The sequence below is a fragment of the Lepisosteus oculatus genome, chromosome 2, assembly GCF_040954835.1.
Source record: "Lepisosteus oculatus isolate fLepOcu1 chromosome 2, fLepOcu1.hap2, whole genome shotgun sequence".
NCBI lineage: Eukaryota > Metazoa > Chordata > Actinopteri > Semionotiformes > Lepisosteidae > Lepisosteus > Lepisosteus oculatus.
This window is the reverse complement of record NC_090697.1, coordinates 60,622,199-60,640,841: the sequence shown is the minus strand read 5'-3', so window position 1 is coordinate 60,640,841 and position 18,643 is coordinate 60,622,199. Positions and strand designations below refer to the sequence as shown.

Sequence of the window (18,643 nt, the reverse complement as noted above, 5' to 3'; positions counted from 1 at the left end):
AAAAGATCTTAAGTCAGAGTGCACGCTACACTGGAAAAGAGCTGAGCTATTAAGATTGCCGTTCACTGTGTCTGGATAGTCCTGACTTTGATCCCACTTTTTTTACGAAAATAAGTGGACACGTATTCTGCACGTTAAAGGACGCAATTGCTGGCTTATTATACTGGAAAAGATTATTTATTTCAACGTAATTATTTTTAACAGAGCAAGCACTGTGAAGTTGGAAGTCTCATGAAGTTTTCAAGCACCCATTAAATCGACGGAGATATTCCTCAGAACCATGGGATTTCACTTAGTTGAGGATTGCAGTTAACTCTAAAGAAGGAGGACTGTTACAAAATAAGGCGAACTTCTGTAAGCTTTGCGATCATTTTTGTTTCTGTGGATACCAACAGATTCAGTACTGACAAACTAGCCCAAATTAATTCTGAGGGGTTTCACTGAGGTGGTTCGTCTCAAAATCGTGCTGGGTTGGAAATGGAACCAATGTCACTATAGCCTTCGCGGGGGAAATAGAGAATTTCAACCGGCAAATGATTGAAGAAATTAGCATTTTATCTAAAGATTCTGAACTTCGAAATTCACCCTTGGAATACAACCATGAACTTTATTCTCAGTATAATAAATATTGTTTTGGCGGCACTTCTATATTTATCAACTGTAAAGGTAAGCTCTCTTCATATTTTGAAGAAAGAGTCATTTATAAACCGAAAGGTCTTGATTTCTCATTAATGAAAAGATTGTCCTTGTAGACCTCCTACTAGGTCATTCTTCATTTTCGAACGCTCAGAATTGGTAGATTGCTTTTTTAGACAGGCAGCCGTCTAGCTACATTTGATATTGCTTAATTGTGGTTTTAGTCATCTGAAGTGAAATTTCTGGTTCTTATTTCTTTTTGTTTGCGTTTGAAAACGTGGTGAACTTTCACATCTATACAGCACGGCCTTCTCAGCCACATACAATTATGACGCTTAAGTTAAAGGTACAGTAACAATTTTAGATTGAAGTTCGGAGTTCAGGTCTACATCTGACAAGCCTAAACTCTACCCAGGAGCTCAGTGTAGTTAAGCCGGAGTAGTTGCGATTTATGGAAATGTGTTTCCTCTTAGAAAATGTGGAAAGCATTGCCGTTCTGCTCTTAAATGGTTAACGCACTTGAATTATGGACTAGTATATTCAAGATTTTATTAGAAAAAAAATGACTTTTTGCCTTCAGCGGTGTATTTTTATTTGTCGATATTTCCGCATTTATAACATTCATATATATTCAGTTTATATTGCTGAGACAGTGACAAAGAGCTAAAACTGAATTCTATATGCCTCAACCTTTTACATTAGGTATGACATTTCAAATTACCTCGATTAAGTTAAATGTCATTTTATATTAACGAGAATCGGAAAAAGACCCCGGTGAATAATTCATTTTAAAGTCAAATTACACACGCGGTGTAGTTAGATGTAAGGAAAGCCAATGTCGGTTACATTAATATAGGACAAAATCTGTAAATTCAAGATGTACACCGCGGTAAGCGGTTAATTCCACTAAAAAAAATAACTTTTTTTCCCCCAATTTCAAGGCAATGCGGAAGTTTTCTAATTCACGCTTAATCCAAAACCCGGCGGCGCACAGAAACCCATTGTTCGAAAGAACAGTCCCCAAGTACTCTGAGCTCGCTGGCACTGGCTGCTGTATCTGCATAGTCTTCGAGTGCCAGGAACCGGTGCTTGCGTTTTTTTATTTGCAATCATACATAATGAATGTAGTGACTCGATAGATAACACTGTAACTCCAGTCCCAATTATATAATTTCGTAAAATGTGTCGGCGTTTTAGAAAATCATACCCCCTCTTTATTATTACTTTTTTAAAACGTTTAACTGTGTCATTTAAAGCGTCTGGGTGTAAACTTATCACACCATAACGGGGTGGGGACTTGGGAGCACTGACCAGGAAAAAAAAAACCCTCTGAAGTTGGCGTTTTTCCTGAAAGAGAACGTCTCTAAAATTATAGTGTCTTTTTTGCTTGCTACATTTTCTTTTAAAAATGCAATAAAGTAGACGTTTGCAGAATCTTAATATTGCTCAGTGTTAGTCTTAAAACTATTTACTGTAGTATTGTGCAACTTTTTGGCTAATGTGGAGGTACATGCAAATATTATACAGAAGGCATGCAATAAATTCCGTGGTATTTACAGTTTAGGGGATGTTCAAACATTTGCAATGCTTTTCATAAGTATTATAAGTCTTTGCTTAAATTTGTTGGAATTTAGACTGTTTTTACCCTTTGTTTCCACGGGAAGATTCAATAAGTCATTCGTTAATTAGTAAACATGATCACCTGAATTATAGAAATCTCTTGAGGCGTTAAATTCGTCATCAGTCGGAGTGAGCGTGCAGCCAGTTTCAGACTCAGTTCTTTGAAACATATTGAAAACGTGTGTGCAAGAGACATTCAGAGACGTCTGGGTTCATGACAACTTTGGAGACATTGTGAAACGAACGTTTATTCGAGGCATGATTTCATGACTTTCCTTATTTAAAATATGCATTTACATGTTTAATACCGCTTCACCCCAAAAGCAAAGAACGGCTCCGAAAATTACAGATTTGTGAAACTAAAGCCTAACATTTTAAACACGACACAACCTTGTCATATTCATGGGAGTGATGGAAACCATATGCGTATCTTGGATATCCTGAAATCGATACTTCCATGTATTCTAAACGAGATCCCTTAAAAAGAGTATCTTCTTAAGAAATGAAGGCGTGTCTGTATGATGTGATATGTTAAGTGATTTCATCATTATTGATTTTTCCCTTGCCACATGATGCTTCCTTTTAAACGATAAAACAAATAGTCCATTTTGAAGTGTAAAATATTTTTAAAGTATCAAGTTTTAATGTCAATGGCCATTTTAATTGCCACAGTATCTTTTTATTTCCCATAGACTGCTCACATACCTGTAGATGGGGAGAGAAGTCCAAATGAAGGTAGGTGGTTTACAGCAAGACAATGAGGAGTTATGGGAATTAAGTGTTTTATTGGGGGAAGTGCATTTTTTCTGGAGAGAGACGTTGTTGTGCTGCCATCTTGTGGAACAAATCTGATTAGAGCTGTGTCCTGTTTCTGTAGACATTTCATGGTACAAAATGACCTTAAACGACGACCAATTGTGGCCGGTTTTCATAGAAATGTTTTGGGAAGCTTAGTTAATGCTAAAAAGCTCTATAGTCTCCTAGTGAGAGTTTAGTGTATACCACGCTTATTTATGTTTATCATAGGTAATTCTGAGTTTCCCAAACAGAATTTAAGTTACAATTACATGCACCTGCAGGAAAATAAATGCTATTGTGAAACAGTATCTGTTGTTAGAAATCACAGATTTTTTCAGTCAGGAATCACTCCAAAAATGCATTTGTAGTTTCTGTTAGTTGGTTAAAATTTATAATATCCAGATATGGAATAAACTAAACACTTATCCTAGTACAGTACTGGTTTTGAACACTTAGTTAAGTCAGTAACCTTCAGCTTCAGATCTTTATTTGTTTAATGGCAATGTGATATGTCAACAAATACCATCTGTTCTGCCTAATTGTGCTTATCAACCACTTACGTAAAAAAACAATAAATTATCTTTTATCAGGGAATGGGTACTTGTTTGCTTCTTCAGTGATGTTAAATGTTAGGTCTATATCATGTGATTCTATGATAGTCTTCAGATTACTTCTTTGATGTTTGGCTTTTGAATGCCAACCTTTGTTAACACATAAAATTATTGAAATTAATTTTCCCTGCTTTAACATTGTTGTCAAGTGAGTTTTGTAGGAGATAAGAAAAGTATGGAATCAGGTTTCATGTTTTTATCACAAAAACATCCCTGATCAGTCAAACTTATGTACTTCTAATATCCATTGCCAATGCTTATTTATTTTAAGAAAGTGCTCAAGTTCTATAGCTGTTTAAGAAACACATTCAGGTTGTTATTGTAGAATGAATAAATTGAGGATTAGTCTAAATTCTGTTCAGGTGAAAAAATTTCTGAAAAAACTGCAGTTGTTACAATGGTGGATTTTATGGCTATTTAGGTAAATAAAATTATTTAGTAATTATGAAAGACTAGACTATTCTCTTAAAGCTTTTGCATACGTTTTGATCAAGGACCAAGACCAATACCCTTGTCATGATTTGATGATGCTGTTTTTGTTTAGATGAAGAGAGGGAACCGGAAACTAGCTTTGACATGCAAGTGAATATGTAACCGAATATATAAAGACAGCCTGTACAAAAGATTGCTTTGTGATTTTTCTTTTAGATCAACAGTACTGGATATCAGCTATGCTTTCATTTGTGATCCATTATTATACAGGAAATGTCTGCCATGCAGAGACAAAACATGCATACATACTTTTATCTAATTATGAACAACCCCAGCTTATTCTTCCAGGGACTGCTCAAAACTATGGTTTTGTCCATAGCTGTTGAATATGAGAATGGTAGCTACACCTTGCTAAAGTGGAGGTCACCTGTGTTCTGTTTTTGACTGTTGCAAGGTTATTTTGAAAGGGGTTATTATGCCAATGTTGATCATCTATTCTTTTCCACTTTTTTAAGTACTTTGTGCTGCATATGTTTAACTATAGGGTACAAACTACAAAACACTGAATACAAACAGGTTGCTTCAGCCTAGGATCAGAGTTAAAATGCCTAAAGGCTCTGACACAGTAGAGCCTTTTTAGATAAAAAGGTCCTGTCTATCTTATTTAAACCAAACTTTTGAGGGTTGTGTTATATTTGGGATTGGCATTTGGCATATTGTATGTCTGGTTGGCAAATTTATTTGTCCTGTCATAAGGTTTTGAGAATTGTTTTATACCCCTAAATCTTACAGTTCGAAAGTTCTCATAGTCTGCTAGCTCCTTTCCTTTTAACATTAACAAATTACCAAATACTAAGCAATTTATTAAGCCTGATTCTATACTACATATTTTTGTTTTTAGTTAAGTGGTCTACCTTGACAACGGTAGGGAGATGTGTTGGTTTTATAATGATATAACAGAAAGAACGTCCGTTTTGTGTCCAACTCTAGTTAAAAGGTAAAATCTGTGTCCTATAAATCAACCTGCTTTCTTTTCTATCATTATCTTTATAATAAACCACAAACAAAATTACAGTTTTCCTTTAGAAATACAATTACACTGTTAAGATACCATTTGCAACAGCGAGGCTATTTTTTAGCACATGTATATTACCTTAAGACCAGGGGTAAGTCAGAAGGTTTCTGGTTTTCTTTCTTTTTGAACCATTAATTACCTAGTTGATCTCACTATTTGCTTAATTGGACAAGTTGAAACCTTTCTTTGTTCTTAAGAACCTGGAGATTTAAGGAGCCATGTAAAAGCAGTTGGACAGAAGCCCTTGTGGACCGGAATTGGGCATCTCTACTTTAGATGCTTTTGGCATTTGTTTCGCAAGAGTAGACTAATAAATGGGGCATGTTATGTTTCTGTTTGGCTCAAGACAGGGCCAATGTAATGTAATGCATCAGCACTGATCTGTTATTTTTTCATTATGATTTACAGTTATACCGTTTTTGGAAGTGTACAACAGGAGCTACTGTAAAACGAGAGAAACCTTAGTAGACATCTTCCAGGAGTATCCTGATGAAATTGAATATATATTCGCACCTTCATGTGTCCCACTCATGAGATGTGCGGGCTGCTGCAGCGATGAAAGCTTCGAGTGTGTTCCAAATGAAACTTACAACATTACAATGGTGGTAAGGGCGTACCTTTTAAACATTTTCTCTTGCGGAATCTTCCAATAACTTTTTTAAAATCCAAATGTCAAAATAATTGAGGATGCAAGTAATAATTTCCAATGAATCATTTATCAAGCACTTGGTTCACATTAGAGTACAGTAAGAGGACCAAAATTATTTAAAAAAAAACATTTTAGTCTGGTTCAGAAAAGTCTACATCTAAAAAATACATAAAAGTAATACAGTTCTAAAATAACTTCTGACTTCAGAACATAAGAGTGGTTACAAACAAGAAGACGCCTTTCAGCCAATCTAAAATTATGAGGTGGTTAATTGACTGAAGGATTTAAGTTACTTCTAGGAATGTCTGTAATTGACATAAACTTTGTTATTCTCACAAAAATGGACACTCACTCCATGCTGCCAAACAGAATCATTTCAATTGCAACTGCAATCCTCAACATAGTGAAATTGTCTAGTTTCCTGCAGAATTGTTTTGCAGATAAATATCGGCCTTCGACTTATAACTTTCTAAAAGAACAGGCCTTTCATCACAAGCATCCTTCATCAACAGCATTCATCAATAGCGTCCACATTATTGCATCCTAATGTAAGAACAGAAAAAAAAATCCAGAATAGGCTCTTTTGTCCATTTGAGCCTGACATTTTACTAAGCAATCACAGCATGATATTTTTTTGACAAGTTTGTGTAGCTGCTTCAACATTGTGACTTGTATAGATGTCTGCTTTCATAAGAGTCTGAAGTGTTTCTGTCATTGTATAATCTTAAGAGTTTTGTAATGTAGTGCTCTGTAGTTTTGTTCAGTGTGGATTTGGCCATCCATCTTAGGTAACACAGACCAATTTAGTTCTGTTACCGCTGCACGTACGCAGAGCTGAGAATGTTCCAGTATCTTGTGATCAGTAGTGTCAAAAACAAACTAAGGTCAAACTGAGGTAAAACTGCCATGTGTGTACTGTCGGAGGTCAACTGTATATTTGTAATTATTTGTAACCTTGACAAAGGTTGTCGGAGGGCTAGGAAAATAATAGGAGTTGTACCTTAATGTTACTAAATTTCTTACAGGATTTTGTATGTACGCCATAAGGTACACTTCATAAATTGGACTATTTCACTTTAATTGGAAAAAAATTCTGGGGGTATAACAAGTGACATCATCTGATGTCCTTTTTATTGAAACGTTATGCATTGTACTTATGTGTTAACCTTTAGTCCAGCATGTAAGATAAAAAATCTAATGATAAACTTCCAATTCAGCATCATTATGTATAAGCAATGTTTGATGCTGTTGTCCATTAGAATGAGCATTATGAAAAGTTGTTGATCATCAGATCTACTGTTCACTATAATCATCACCCTCAATCTGTGCTCTGTGAGCTTTCTATAACTAAACTTCATGCACCGAGTGTTATGCAATGCTGTTGTGTCAAAAGAGTTTCATCATAATATTTGGAGGCATTGCCTTATATAAGTCACAAGTGAAATCCTGCATTGAGACAGAGCTGTCTGGTTTTGTTTACAATAGCTAATGACTGCTGAAATTGTCTGCATCCTTTGCAATTTGGCCAGTTTTTTTAATTCTCCATCCATATTTACAAAGGACTTTGCTCAACCAAAAAACATATTCCACATAGTATAAGAACTGGCTATATAGATTACAACATGCACTCAACCTGAAAATTAAATATTGAAGTAATTTTTGTATCTCATGCATGTTACAGCATATAAAGTTTATAAAGCTACCACCTGCAAAGTAAGATAGTGATCACAGTATTACAATTAGGTTTTACTACAATTACTTGTTTTGTAAACAGCATGTTTTTCCTTTTAATAGGTCAAGAAAATCAAGCCCCATCATTTTGATCATACAGTACAAATGAGTTTTACAGAACACAGAAGATGTGAATGCAGGTAAGAATATATTTTAAATAACAATAGCATGGCAGCCTTTTAAGCATAAAGAATTGATAGTTAAATCATGCTAAATAATTATTTTCTTCATCTTTGCAGACCAAAGAACGATGTTAAAGAAAAAAAAGAAAAGTAAGTACAAATATTGTGACATTACCATGGGAGACTTGGGAGAATTATTTCTTGTCACATAATTTACCACATGAATTAGAGATAAGACATAGCCTCCATATTTAACAAAAACACTGCCTGTGCTTCTTCTGTGGGGAAATCTCCTTTGCTTCTCTGAAATTTTCTTTATTAATGTCATTTTATGTGTATTTAAATTTAATGTATTAATGTATTTAAAACAAAGGAAATTTATATATTAATCTGCCCAAGATGTCCAGCTCTTTAGATGAACAGGTTAAATTCACATACAGGTCATGAGATTTCAAAAGTGAGAAACTCATACAAGTATTCAGAAACCAAGCCATTGACAAATCCAAAACAAAGTTAAACTCATGTAGAAAGGACAACAACAAAAACTTGATAGTCTTTTCTGGGAAAGGCTATCCAGCTATGTTGTTGAAGCCAGGGTCCTTCACAGAGCAGCCTGATGGTATTTCAGGAACAACAAGCCACTTGCAGCCAGAAGTCCCAAGATGGCTGAATGGCAACTGAATTATTTTTTTATGTTCCCTAAGTTCTTGTTCACAAAGAATTGCTGTCACATCATAAACAGATCTTATTCAAATGGAGAAAGTTTTGTGGTCATAAAGATTAGAATAGTCATACTGAGTCAGCTGCCTAACTTTTGAGCGATATCATGGACAGAAATGCAGAAACATCAAGAATAGATGTTTAGTGTCCTCTAAGTGTCTGTTTTTTTACTGTTTAAAGCTTGTATTCAGATTATTAAATCATTCTTAACCTATTGTTTTCAGCTCTTTAACAGTACTTTAAAGTCCTATATGCCCCTGCTTCAGAGGACAAAAGGGGGTAGAGAACAGGTGTTCCCTTAATTCCTGTTGTGAGTGAGTTGGGCCAAATAATATTTTCATGTTTTTAAGAGTAAAAGGAGAAAAGTACATATTTTAAACACCAAAAAAGAAAACACGATTCCTTTGCCTCACAGAGTATGACAGGCTTTGGTTTCTGTCACCTCTCAGCAGCACAGCTGTGGCACCTGCTGTACTCATCAGTCTTCTTTCACACTGAGGCAGAGAGACAACACTCCTGAGGTGCATCTCACTCAGGCATGATCATAAAGCACTCTAGCATGCAAAATCTCCTGCTGCTACCCTGGGACCAGACTTCATTGCATGATCAGATAAAAAGCAATGTGTCTGGTTTTTTTTACCAAGAAATGTGGTGTTTGGGCAGATCTAGGAATGGAATATTTCACATTAGCATGACATTAAATGAACAATTTGCACAGAAGGCTGAAAGGCAATGGTTTGGTGAATATGGAGAGCTTGAAACCCAATTAAGTCTGACCTTTCCCATTATCTGTTGTGCTATCATGCACTCAGAAATGTTACAGAGATGAGAAGCAGCAAGCACGACACTTGTCATGATAGCTGTTCAGGTTTCTTGTGTTGTTGAAGGTGCAGTATCTTTTGTTTTGTTCTAAACAAAAAAAATCCTTAGAAATAATGTGTTGCTTGACTTCAAACAGTATTTGTCTGCTATGTCCTCTGTCATGTAGATATTGTTATACATTCGAGCTGGTCTAGATTTTCATTGTCGTTCATATAGTAAGAGCTGACATTGTAAAATGTCATGATAGAAGTGAATGTACAGGGTTTTTTCAGTTTTGGATTGAATCTGCCTTTTCTCTATTATGTATGTACCTAAGTAGAATTCATGTTTTATAACCCAGAACTTGCATTCCATGCTTTTCAGACAGCCATGCATTTGCACTTTAGGATGTCCTAGTTCAACATTAACTACTTGTCAGTTTTACCATGAAGAGCAGGTGTTAACTATGCACTTTGTCTGCACTCCCAAAAAATAAAACTAATATTTCAGTATTTATGATGAAGGCAAATCTACTTTTACTTAAATGACTATACCTTTGCATTGTAAATGTATACAGAATCTAGAACTATAAATATGATGTTTGTTATTTTGTACCTAAAAAATTTAATGATATATTTTACTGTACATGGTTGCAATTATATGTATATTTGTATATATATATAAATATGAAGGAAGCAGTACTTGTCTTACCATCTTAAAGCTGAGTGATACCTTTAAGACATGTTGCTATTGAATTTGTGATTTTTGCTTTATTAGTGAAATACAAAATGGATATACATTATTATAGGATTTTATATGAGGGTGGGCACAAAGAAAACACCTTTAAGACTAAGAGAAGATTGTTCAGATAGTCCGTTTAAATAAACTTTACCCTTCTTTACGAAACATCTTGTAACATCAAGCTGATATTTGGGGAATACTGTTTTTCTTTAAGCTAATAGATATCCAAAATGTATCCATCTTATATCCATGATGTGTCTGACCAAGAAAGCCATTTTTTTAAGTTTGAAGCTCTTGAATGCAACTACAGTTTCCTGTTCTGGCACCTTTAAACCTGTCTGTGCTTTCAATTTGGAAACTCATGAACCTTGGGACAACTGGTTATGAGACATGTACATTACTACTGCTTTACTAATACACCATAGGCTTGCAGATCATCTGATTAAGAAGCTTACAGCTTAATGCATCATTTAGTTAATTTTGTTATTGGTTTTGTGTTGGATAACATTAATATTTTCTGAGTTTTTAATGTTTGATGGAAGTGGCGTGGGAAATGAAAAATGTTGTCTGAATTCCTTGGTGAATGCAAGCTGTAGCATAAATCTTCACTTTTGCAGTGTGTTGGGAACATTTGTCATTTCAACATGACTAAAACCAAAAAGCTTGTTTACTGTATTTGGCGAGAAAGTGTTATTTTTTATCACCTCCATTGAGAGTGCAGTTTTCATTTTATAAACAGACCATAAAGTTTCTATACTACTGTCCCAGGAAATTTAGATGTTTGCGATGTTTTTTTTTTCTTCCTTTATTTTCCAGAAAATCCAGGAAGGGCAAAGGCCTTAAGAGAAAAAGAAAGAAAAACAGAGACAAAAAGCTCAACTCGTATGTCAGCTGTGCATTTTCCACGCCACAACTGCATTTGAGCATTTCACTCTTGATTGTTAAGTTAATTTGGGAGGAAGTTCTTTATGTTGTATAAATTGACTCTGAACTTGGCATGAGGCTTTTTTCACTTGGTTACGACACATCTTTCTGTAATCCACTAGAGCAATGGTGTGGCTCTTGGTCCACAAAAACGAATTAGGAAAGGTAATGGCATCACTACGCATGGCTTTTAGACAATGATACTAATCACAGACATGCAAAATCACATTAGCTGATGCATTGTTCAGCCTAGGTGCTACGGTGTCTTTTTAAACCCCACAGTTGAGGTCTCTGAAAATTTGGTTTCAAATAAAACATTAGGAGTTATATTTTAAAATTATTTTTGCTGTTGTGGTTCACTGCTTGCAGGCTGGTTTGTGTTGATTTGTGGTTTGTTTAGGTCTCTCCTTTTGGTTTATTGAACTATATAGTTTTGGTGTAATGGTGTGGCACTGTTGGTGCAGAGTAGGTGTCGGTTAGATTTCTGATAAAGAATATGGTTAACCAACCATTTCCATGTATCTGATAACATTACAGTGCTGATCCATATGATGTGTACACTACACTCTGAAGCGTATTCTGAGTGTCCATTCTGGTCAAATGTTGTTTCACATGACAATTGACATTGTTACATTGATATGCAGTAGACAAGTACTGCCCAGTAGTAATGATTATTTAAAACAAATTGAATTGTAATTATTCATAGCTCGTGTTGCTTTGTTTTTTCCCCACAGTTGTAATTCCCAGTTCCTTACTTAATATTCAAAACTGTGAACAATTAATCCTAATAAAAGATACTGCATCTTTAAGAAAAAGATATTTGAGTTTTATTTAATCATGAGCATGGTGATCTTTATGTAAATAACAAAGGAAATTGCAATGATTGATTTGATTACACTGAAAGTTGTAATATGACTCTACATTTTTCAGTTTGACTACAGTTGTGCATTAGAAATAAACTTTCATAGCTAGATTTTGATTGCAGAATTATGTTTTTACAAATTAAAAGGGAAAGCTTGTAGTTCTTTTTTTAGTAAAACTTTATTATTATTATTTTCTAGAATAAACGGAGAAAGTGTACGCGTGTTTTTTCGGATGGGGTGTGTTTGTTCTTGCTGCTTCTGGAATACAGCTATGCACAAGCTTTAAAAGTATTTGTTACTAATTTATCAAGAACTGGATGCTTTGCATTTGCCAGACAGTTATAATGATGTGAGAGGTCACATGGTTCACATCATGCACTTTAGCTTTTCAAAGAACAAATACGCACAACTACATTGTTGACTCAGACCTTTAAACTGACCTTGCTTTATGCATGCTGATTTAAATGTTGTGTATAAGCTGCTGCTCTGCTAGAAACTTGATTTCCTAAGATCTCTTTTAACAAACTGTGCAAAATCACCATAGCTGTTCCACCACCTGGAACAGTATACCTATTTGAATGTAGACCTAGATATAAACAACATAATTTCTTACAAATAAGAAAACAAACAAAAAAGCTAAAGAGCAATGATGTGGAGTCACTCTGTTTAAAGTCCAGCAGCTTTGTTACCTACATCAGTGGAGAAATATTCTCCATAGCTTTTCTTTTTGGAAGGTATGCTTGTTGTTTTAGGGTTGGTGCATGTTATTTCTCTCTCTGCTAAAGCTCTGTAGCTTAGATATCTTTTTTTTTTCCTCTTTTGCCTTTTTGCAGCCACTGTGAGCCTTGCTCAGAGAGAAGAAAACGCTTGTTTGTACAGGATCCACACACCTGTAAATGTTCCTGCAAATTTTCTCAATTACATTGCAAGTCCAGGCAACTTGAGTTAAACGAAAGAACTTGCAGGTTTGTTTAAAATTAAAATAAAAAATATATGTAAATATATTAGTGATAAAAAGTATGCTTCTTGCTGGATTCTAGTGCTTTTTGATTTTGCTTTTAATGAAGAAAAGAGATATGCCAGGAATATGCCTTAAATGAATATGCCATCAGCTTTATTTTCTGTTGTCCCTGCTATTGCAAGCATTTGCATTCTGCATTCCTTACCCTTAATGCTTGCTCTGCTTTTCAATAATACAGGACTTAAAAGACTTTTCAGTGTTTGATATCACTGAAAATGTACACATTGCCATACTAAAATGTATTTCCTGTACGTTTAGAAACATCTAGATTGAACAAGGAATTTCTGTCATAGGGATAGAAGTAGCTGTTCAATTAGATGGTTGTACAGATATTTAAACTGAATTTGAGTGCATTTGATTGCCTGCAGCAAAGTAGTGTTCTCATATAAGCAAGAGTTTCCAAGCTCTTCCTGTAACATAAATGACTGTTTGTAGGGCTCTTATCTAACAGAATCTCACTGCTAGTACACAAAATGTTATCTGGAGGCAGATTCTGACATTAAGTAAATTGGTTTGTGAAAACTTGGCATAAATCCATTCATTCTCAGAATGTTAGGTTTTCACACCTGCTACATAGAACACAGTGGTGATATCTGTACTCAGATAGTGCTGCTAATGTAGTTTTAAAAAGATTTTTGTCTGAAACTGAAAATATTCAGTCTAGGCTATGTGGTATACTTCAGTAAAAGAAGTGGATGCTTTTTATTCTAGAATATCTGAGCATGGACTTTTCATTTGATTTGAATTTTCTTGGGGGCTCAAAGTGAAAGCTTTTTTTTGTGTTTTTAATGCTTGCTTCTCAGTGCTTAGTGCATCTATTATGCTAGATTTCTGGGTAATAATGATAAAAGGTGAAGGTTAAAAAAATAACTTTTGAGGAATTGAGAGGAACACCAGCATGGTTTTGATTTTTACACAGTGTTCACTTACCTCTGTAATTCTTTTCTGTTTTATAGGTGTGATAAGCCAAGAAGATGAGGGGAGGTGAAATGGACTTTGAAATGAAGGATATACAGGTAGTGGACAAAAAAATGGAAACCCCAAAGTAAGGTCACTTATCAGGGCGTTGGGCCACCATGTCCGGCCTGAACGGCCTGTAAGTACCGTGGCTTTGAGTCAGTCAACGTCTGAAATTCTGCAAGAGGGATGCGACACCATTCTTCCAAGTGAAAGTCTGTCATCTCGCGCCTGGTTGAAGGGAGGTGGAAACCGCTGTCTCTGGCGTCGATCTAGAATATGCCTTAAATGCTCAATTGGGTTTAAATGTGTAACTGAGAAGGCCATGGCATATGGATAACATCGGTGTTAAGATCATCAAACTACTGGGCGACCACACGTGCTCTATGGATGGGGGCCATTTTCATCTTGGAATAGACACCTCCCAGCAAGAAGGAAAAGCTGCAACATGGGGTGAAGATGATCACTCAGTAACATTAAGTAACAATAAGCATTGAACTTGCCTTCTAAGGGAATGAGTGCACCCAAATATTGCAAGGAAAATGCAGCCGACAACATTATACAACCACCACTACTGGAACCAAGCAGTCAGGACTGTAGAATTCTTTAGGTTGGCGCCCCAAATGCATCCATCCATTTATTTCTAACATGGTGAAGGATGATCCATCTGATCATATCGCATTTCTTGACTGCTTAGTTTTGGAAAGTGAAAAGTGGAACTGCTGGCCCGTACGGGGGCCGAGCCCGTGACTGCCACCTTGACTGCTCGATAGCCAGTTGCCTGTGCTCTTTGCACCACTGGACTCACAAACAAATGTGTGATGAGTGGTTTGTCCACTGCAGCCCAAATAAGGTGTCCAACTCTGTGGAGTTATTGGTGAAACAGTTGATAAAGGCTACTCGCACCACAGGTTCAAATTTGCAAATGTGCTTCAACAATCACCCCTATTTAAAAGTCATTGAGGTAAGCTCTGGTAGCTGTGCTAACCATAATGATAGGCAGCCAGTACTGTCCAGCATTATTATAAATGACCCTAAGCATTAGGATGTGGTTAGAATAAGCCACACCTATATGGAAGCGCTGGCTTTCAATGTAAGCCCCTCATTTACCAAGTTGTTTCCATTTTTCTGTCCACTACCTGTACATAGCACAGCACTTTGAATTCTGATATTTTTCTCTGGAGATGCATTCCCTGGAATGATTGTTTTTTTTAAAGAAATCATCCTGTTGTATATTTTCGAAATATTAATATATAAAGAAAGTGATGAATATGTATTGCTGCTAAAGCCACCAGCTATGCTGGTGCATGAGATGTCTGGGATTCTTTTTTTTAAAAAAACAATGAACTTTATATTATATTCACTGGATTTGGGTCTGCTGTGGATAACGATGAGAAAATATGATTATAAGAGGTACATGAACCAGGACTTATGATGGAGTACTTCAATCCTTCAGGACAAACGGCTGCTTTTGTATGGGGGAATAAAGAAAATATACAGTACCAAGACACTTTCTGAAGGGATGAGACAAATGTTCCAACACTCGATTTGGACCACAGAACTCCCTTTATCATTTCACTTCCTGCTTCTGTGAGGTCCCAATTATATGGCCTCTGGGTGAGTGTCAAGAAGGCGACTGTAATGACTAACATCCAGTAGGACTCGGAAAGCATAAATTTAAAAGGGATATTAATTGTAGGTATATATGGAAATATAATTAATTACTTGATTCCATATTTTGCCAAGGTTCATTGGCATTCAACGGAACACTGTAAGGCCTCCTTTGAAGCCTCCATTTATTATTAAATTATTTTTTTTCCAAAGAGAGCATTGCACACACCACAATGAGAAACATTAAAAAAACAATATCTGTATATACATACTTAATATCCCTTTCGAGATGATGTAATACAGTTAATTTAAATTTTTAGAATATTTTCAGTATTCTTTGTGTATTTAATTTTATCTATTTATATGCAGTGTTACGTTCAGATGTTTTGCTATTTGTTTGCTGTAAACGTTGTTGATGCCAATCAGCCCGTCTCCCTGAAATACACAAAAATCACTGATGGCTTTTTGACTTTTTATAAGAAAGAAATACTTCAACATTCCCAAACCATATTTTGCTTTTAAGGTAAAGCACAAAAAATGAAATTCTGTTCATAAAAGTCAATACCTGATTTTTTTTTTCCTGAAAGCTTTTTTGTGTAATAAAATTAGTCAACTGAATAAATTATTTGCTACCTTTAAAGACAGAGCCCAGGTTCTCTTATGAGTCTTGCATGCTTAACCTAAAGATCATGAGCCTATGTCCTGTACTACTTACTAAAATAGCCAGAGGTGACACTGAATGAATTCACAGCAATTGACGAAATTGTGTACTATGTATACAGTTTCTCGTTCTACCAGTGACCTTGTACGCTGTAGTGCCTGTCATCAAACTGCATGCTTTTTTACTAACTTGTAACGAAAGTATGTATCAGACGCATAAGAGAGCCTAGGATTCTTGATTGGCACCTCAGAGTAAATATTACATTCTATTTGTATTAAACTGCAAGAAATGCTTTCTGTACCTATTCTGTACAGCCACATTTTTAGTATATTTTGTCACATTAATATATTTATTGGTGCTGTAAAGTGGTAAGTTTAAATATTAACATCTGTTTTAGTGTAAACTAGTATAAACATATTTATTTTGAAATTATATTGTTTTTTATTAAAGAAGAAAAAGTTGATTTCAGTTTGAAAGCCTGTCTTTTAAACCAGTGCATATATTATGCATTCTTTGGGTACAGTGTGTAGCTTACTCCATACTAAGGGGCTGTTAAATCTTTTCATACAACAGTGTAAATTTTATTTGAAATTTGTCTTGATTGACCATAGAAGATGGGAAACCTATTTAATAGACAAATATCATGAACAAGATGAATAATTTAATTGTGAGAAGTGCTTATTCACATATGATGTAGTGTTTCGTGTCACATTACTTACAAAATTACTTAATTAGCCATATAATTAAAAAAGAATCTTTACATCACATTTATTTTCACATAAGATATGGAAATGCTCACAGGTTGAAGTTTTAGGGTTTATGACGAAAATTAGGAGACATTTGTACACAGGATTGTGATAGTCTGGAACAGACATACAGTACTCAACATTAGCCTGAAGCTGATTCTGTGGTATCCTTATAAAAATGGCTTGATGTTATTTTGATCATTTAGCCACTAACAACCAAACAAAGAAGATAGGACTCCTCTTGTCTATGACCTTTCGTAAGTTATAAATCTTCAATGGAACATTAATAGCTGATGAACAGGTGAAATTTGTCCTATGCCACAGGACTATGAAAGTGAGCCCCTGTTCAGTATAGTTTTTTTTCATTTAAGAGAAGTAAAATTTGGCTGTTTTCTTAGGTATATATTTTTATATTCTATAGTTGCACACAATGTTGGAGATGTACAGTACTAGTTCTTTAATGCATTCTCTAGAAATTATATGAATGCGTCGGTATCCATGGTAACCTTAAGACTATAAAGCACTATATCAGATGTTAAAATATTTTCATATTTTTTATATTTTAGCAACCTGTCCATATATTGTCACACATCTGAGGTCATCATGGCTTTTGCTCGCTACTGATCATCTTATTGAAGTTGAAAGGAAAGGAGATGGTTTGGTTAAAATGCTAAAGGTTGAAAACTGAAAAGAGACCAATGTTTATTTGAACAAGGATAAAAATAAACATAAAATTAAAATAGGCTACAGAATCAGTCTCAAAAGGTTCCATCATGTGTAGCAGTGCTCTTTGACTTATGATCTGGTTTGTTCTGGCTTGGAACCTTCCCAAAGAAGTAAAATGCTTACTCGTGCAATGTTGTTTATTTCTAAAGGTGCGTTTCCTTCTGCTTTAGCTGCACTGTGTATTTTTTGTGCCTCTCAATGAGGAATACTACAGGCAGCTGTGTGATGGTCTTGGAAATTGAGCAATCCCCAGTAACTTTGACACTAATCGGCCTGATGAAGTATCTGTAACACAGGTTTAGATGAATTCAGTGAACTTAACAATATCCCATAAAAAATAAACTCAAGGGAAAACTGAGTTGGAAATTGCATGCTATGAAATAATAGTTTTTTATTGGTTGGACCATGTTAGAAACATTGAAAACCTTGTATATTAAGAAAGGAACAGATATTTCACGAGGTAAACAACAGGATGAGAATCTTACTTTTGAAGATGTGGCTATCTTATCAACTGCTGTAATTCAAGAAGATGAATAAAAAGTTTTTGTTATGAACAGGACTTGGAATCTATAGTGACTTAACGCTTACAGTACATAAAGTTAATGTTTATGATACACTGACAGTGTTCTACACAAAACATTGGACATAAGTTCTTTCAAATAGTTTCCATGATGTCTATGGTGCAGTGCTGACTAGGCCACCCATGTCATCTGATCTGAGTAAATGTGATTTTTACTTGTGGAGATACCTGAGTATTCCCAACTAATCATTGAGGATTTAAAGGCAGCAGTTAAGTCATTTATTCCATTTCACATGACACATTTCTGAGTCTATTGTGGAATTTGGCTGTGTTCTTGTGAATGGAAATATTGAACGAGTTTCAAAATGGGATATTAATTTCTAATGTTTCCATTTAACATCTTGAAAATATGTATCTTCCCAAGGAGAATTTATCCTAGGGATTTTGCACTCATTTGCTTTCCTTCAGTGTGAAATAGGGTTTGTCCTTGTAATGCATGTCAGAAATATTTTAGGATTATTTTATTTCCAGTATAGCCTATGCCCTTAGGTGTCGCCCATCAGTGCACCTTGTACTATTTTAGAAACCTCATCTTTACACTTGCTTTCAAGGTCCCTGTTTTTTAGACTTTCCACTTTTTTTCTTAATAAGCACGCTCCTTTCAATTTCATCTTTAAA

At 35.2% G+C, this 18,643-nt stretch overlaps 1 protein-coding gene across 3 annotated transcripts; it reads left to right on the top strand.

Annotated features, from left to right (window-relative positions):
• Positions 1-29: 29 nt before the first annotated feature.
• On the top strand, positions 30-17,999 carry LOC102686516 (vascular endothelial growth factor A-A). Of its 3 annotated transcripts, XM_006625702.3 has the most exons (8): positions 30-666; positions 2,949-2,991; positions 5,581-5,777; positions 7,616-7,692; positions 7,792-7,824; positions 10,753-10,818; positions 12,557-12,688; positions 13,701-17,999. In XM_006625702.3, the coding sequence occupies exons 1-8, from the start codon at positions 601-603 to the stop codon at positions 13,720-13,722; spliced, it is 636 nt and encodes a 211-aa protein (XP_006625765.1). In that variant the 5' UTR covers positions 30-600; the 3' UTR covers positions 13,723-17,999. The 3 variants fall into 3 exon arrangements, with proteins under 3 accessions (XP_006625765.1, XP_015200906.1, XP_006625764.1); XM_006625701.3 differs by lacking the exon at positions 10,753-10,818 and having other exon boundaries at positions 34-666; XM_015345420.2 differs by lacking the exons at positions 10,753-10,818; positions 12,557-12,688.
• Positions 18,000-18,643: the final 644 nt, after the last annotated feature.

Bases quoted from the DNA above. Each gene is read 5' to 3' on its own strand.
- LOC102686516 (XM_006625702.3), top strand. From the start codon at position 601: ATGAACTTTATTCTCAGTATAATAAATATTGTTTTGGCGGCACTTCTA. The intron at 5,778-7,615 runs GTAAGGGCGTAC...TCCTTTTAATAG, and splicing joins CTTACAACATTACAATGGTG to GTCAAGAAAATCAAGCCCCA. The intron at 10,819-12,556 runs GTATGTCAGCTG...GCCTTTTTGCAG, and splicing joins AGAGACAAAAAGCTCAACTC to CCACTGTGAGCCTTGCTCAG.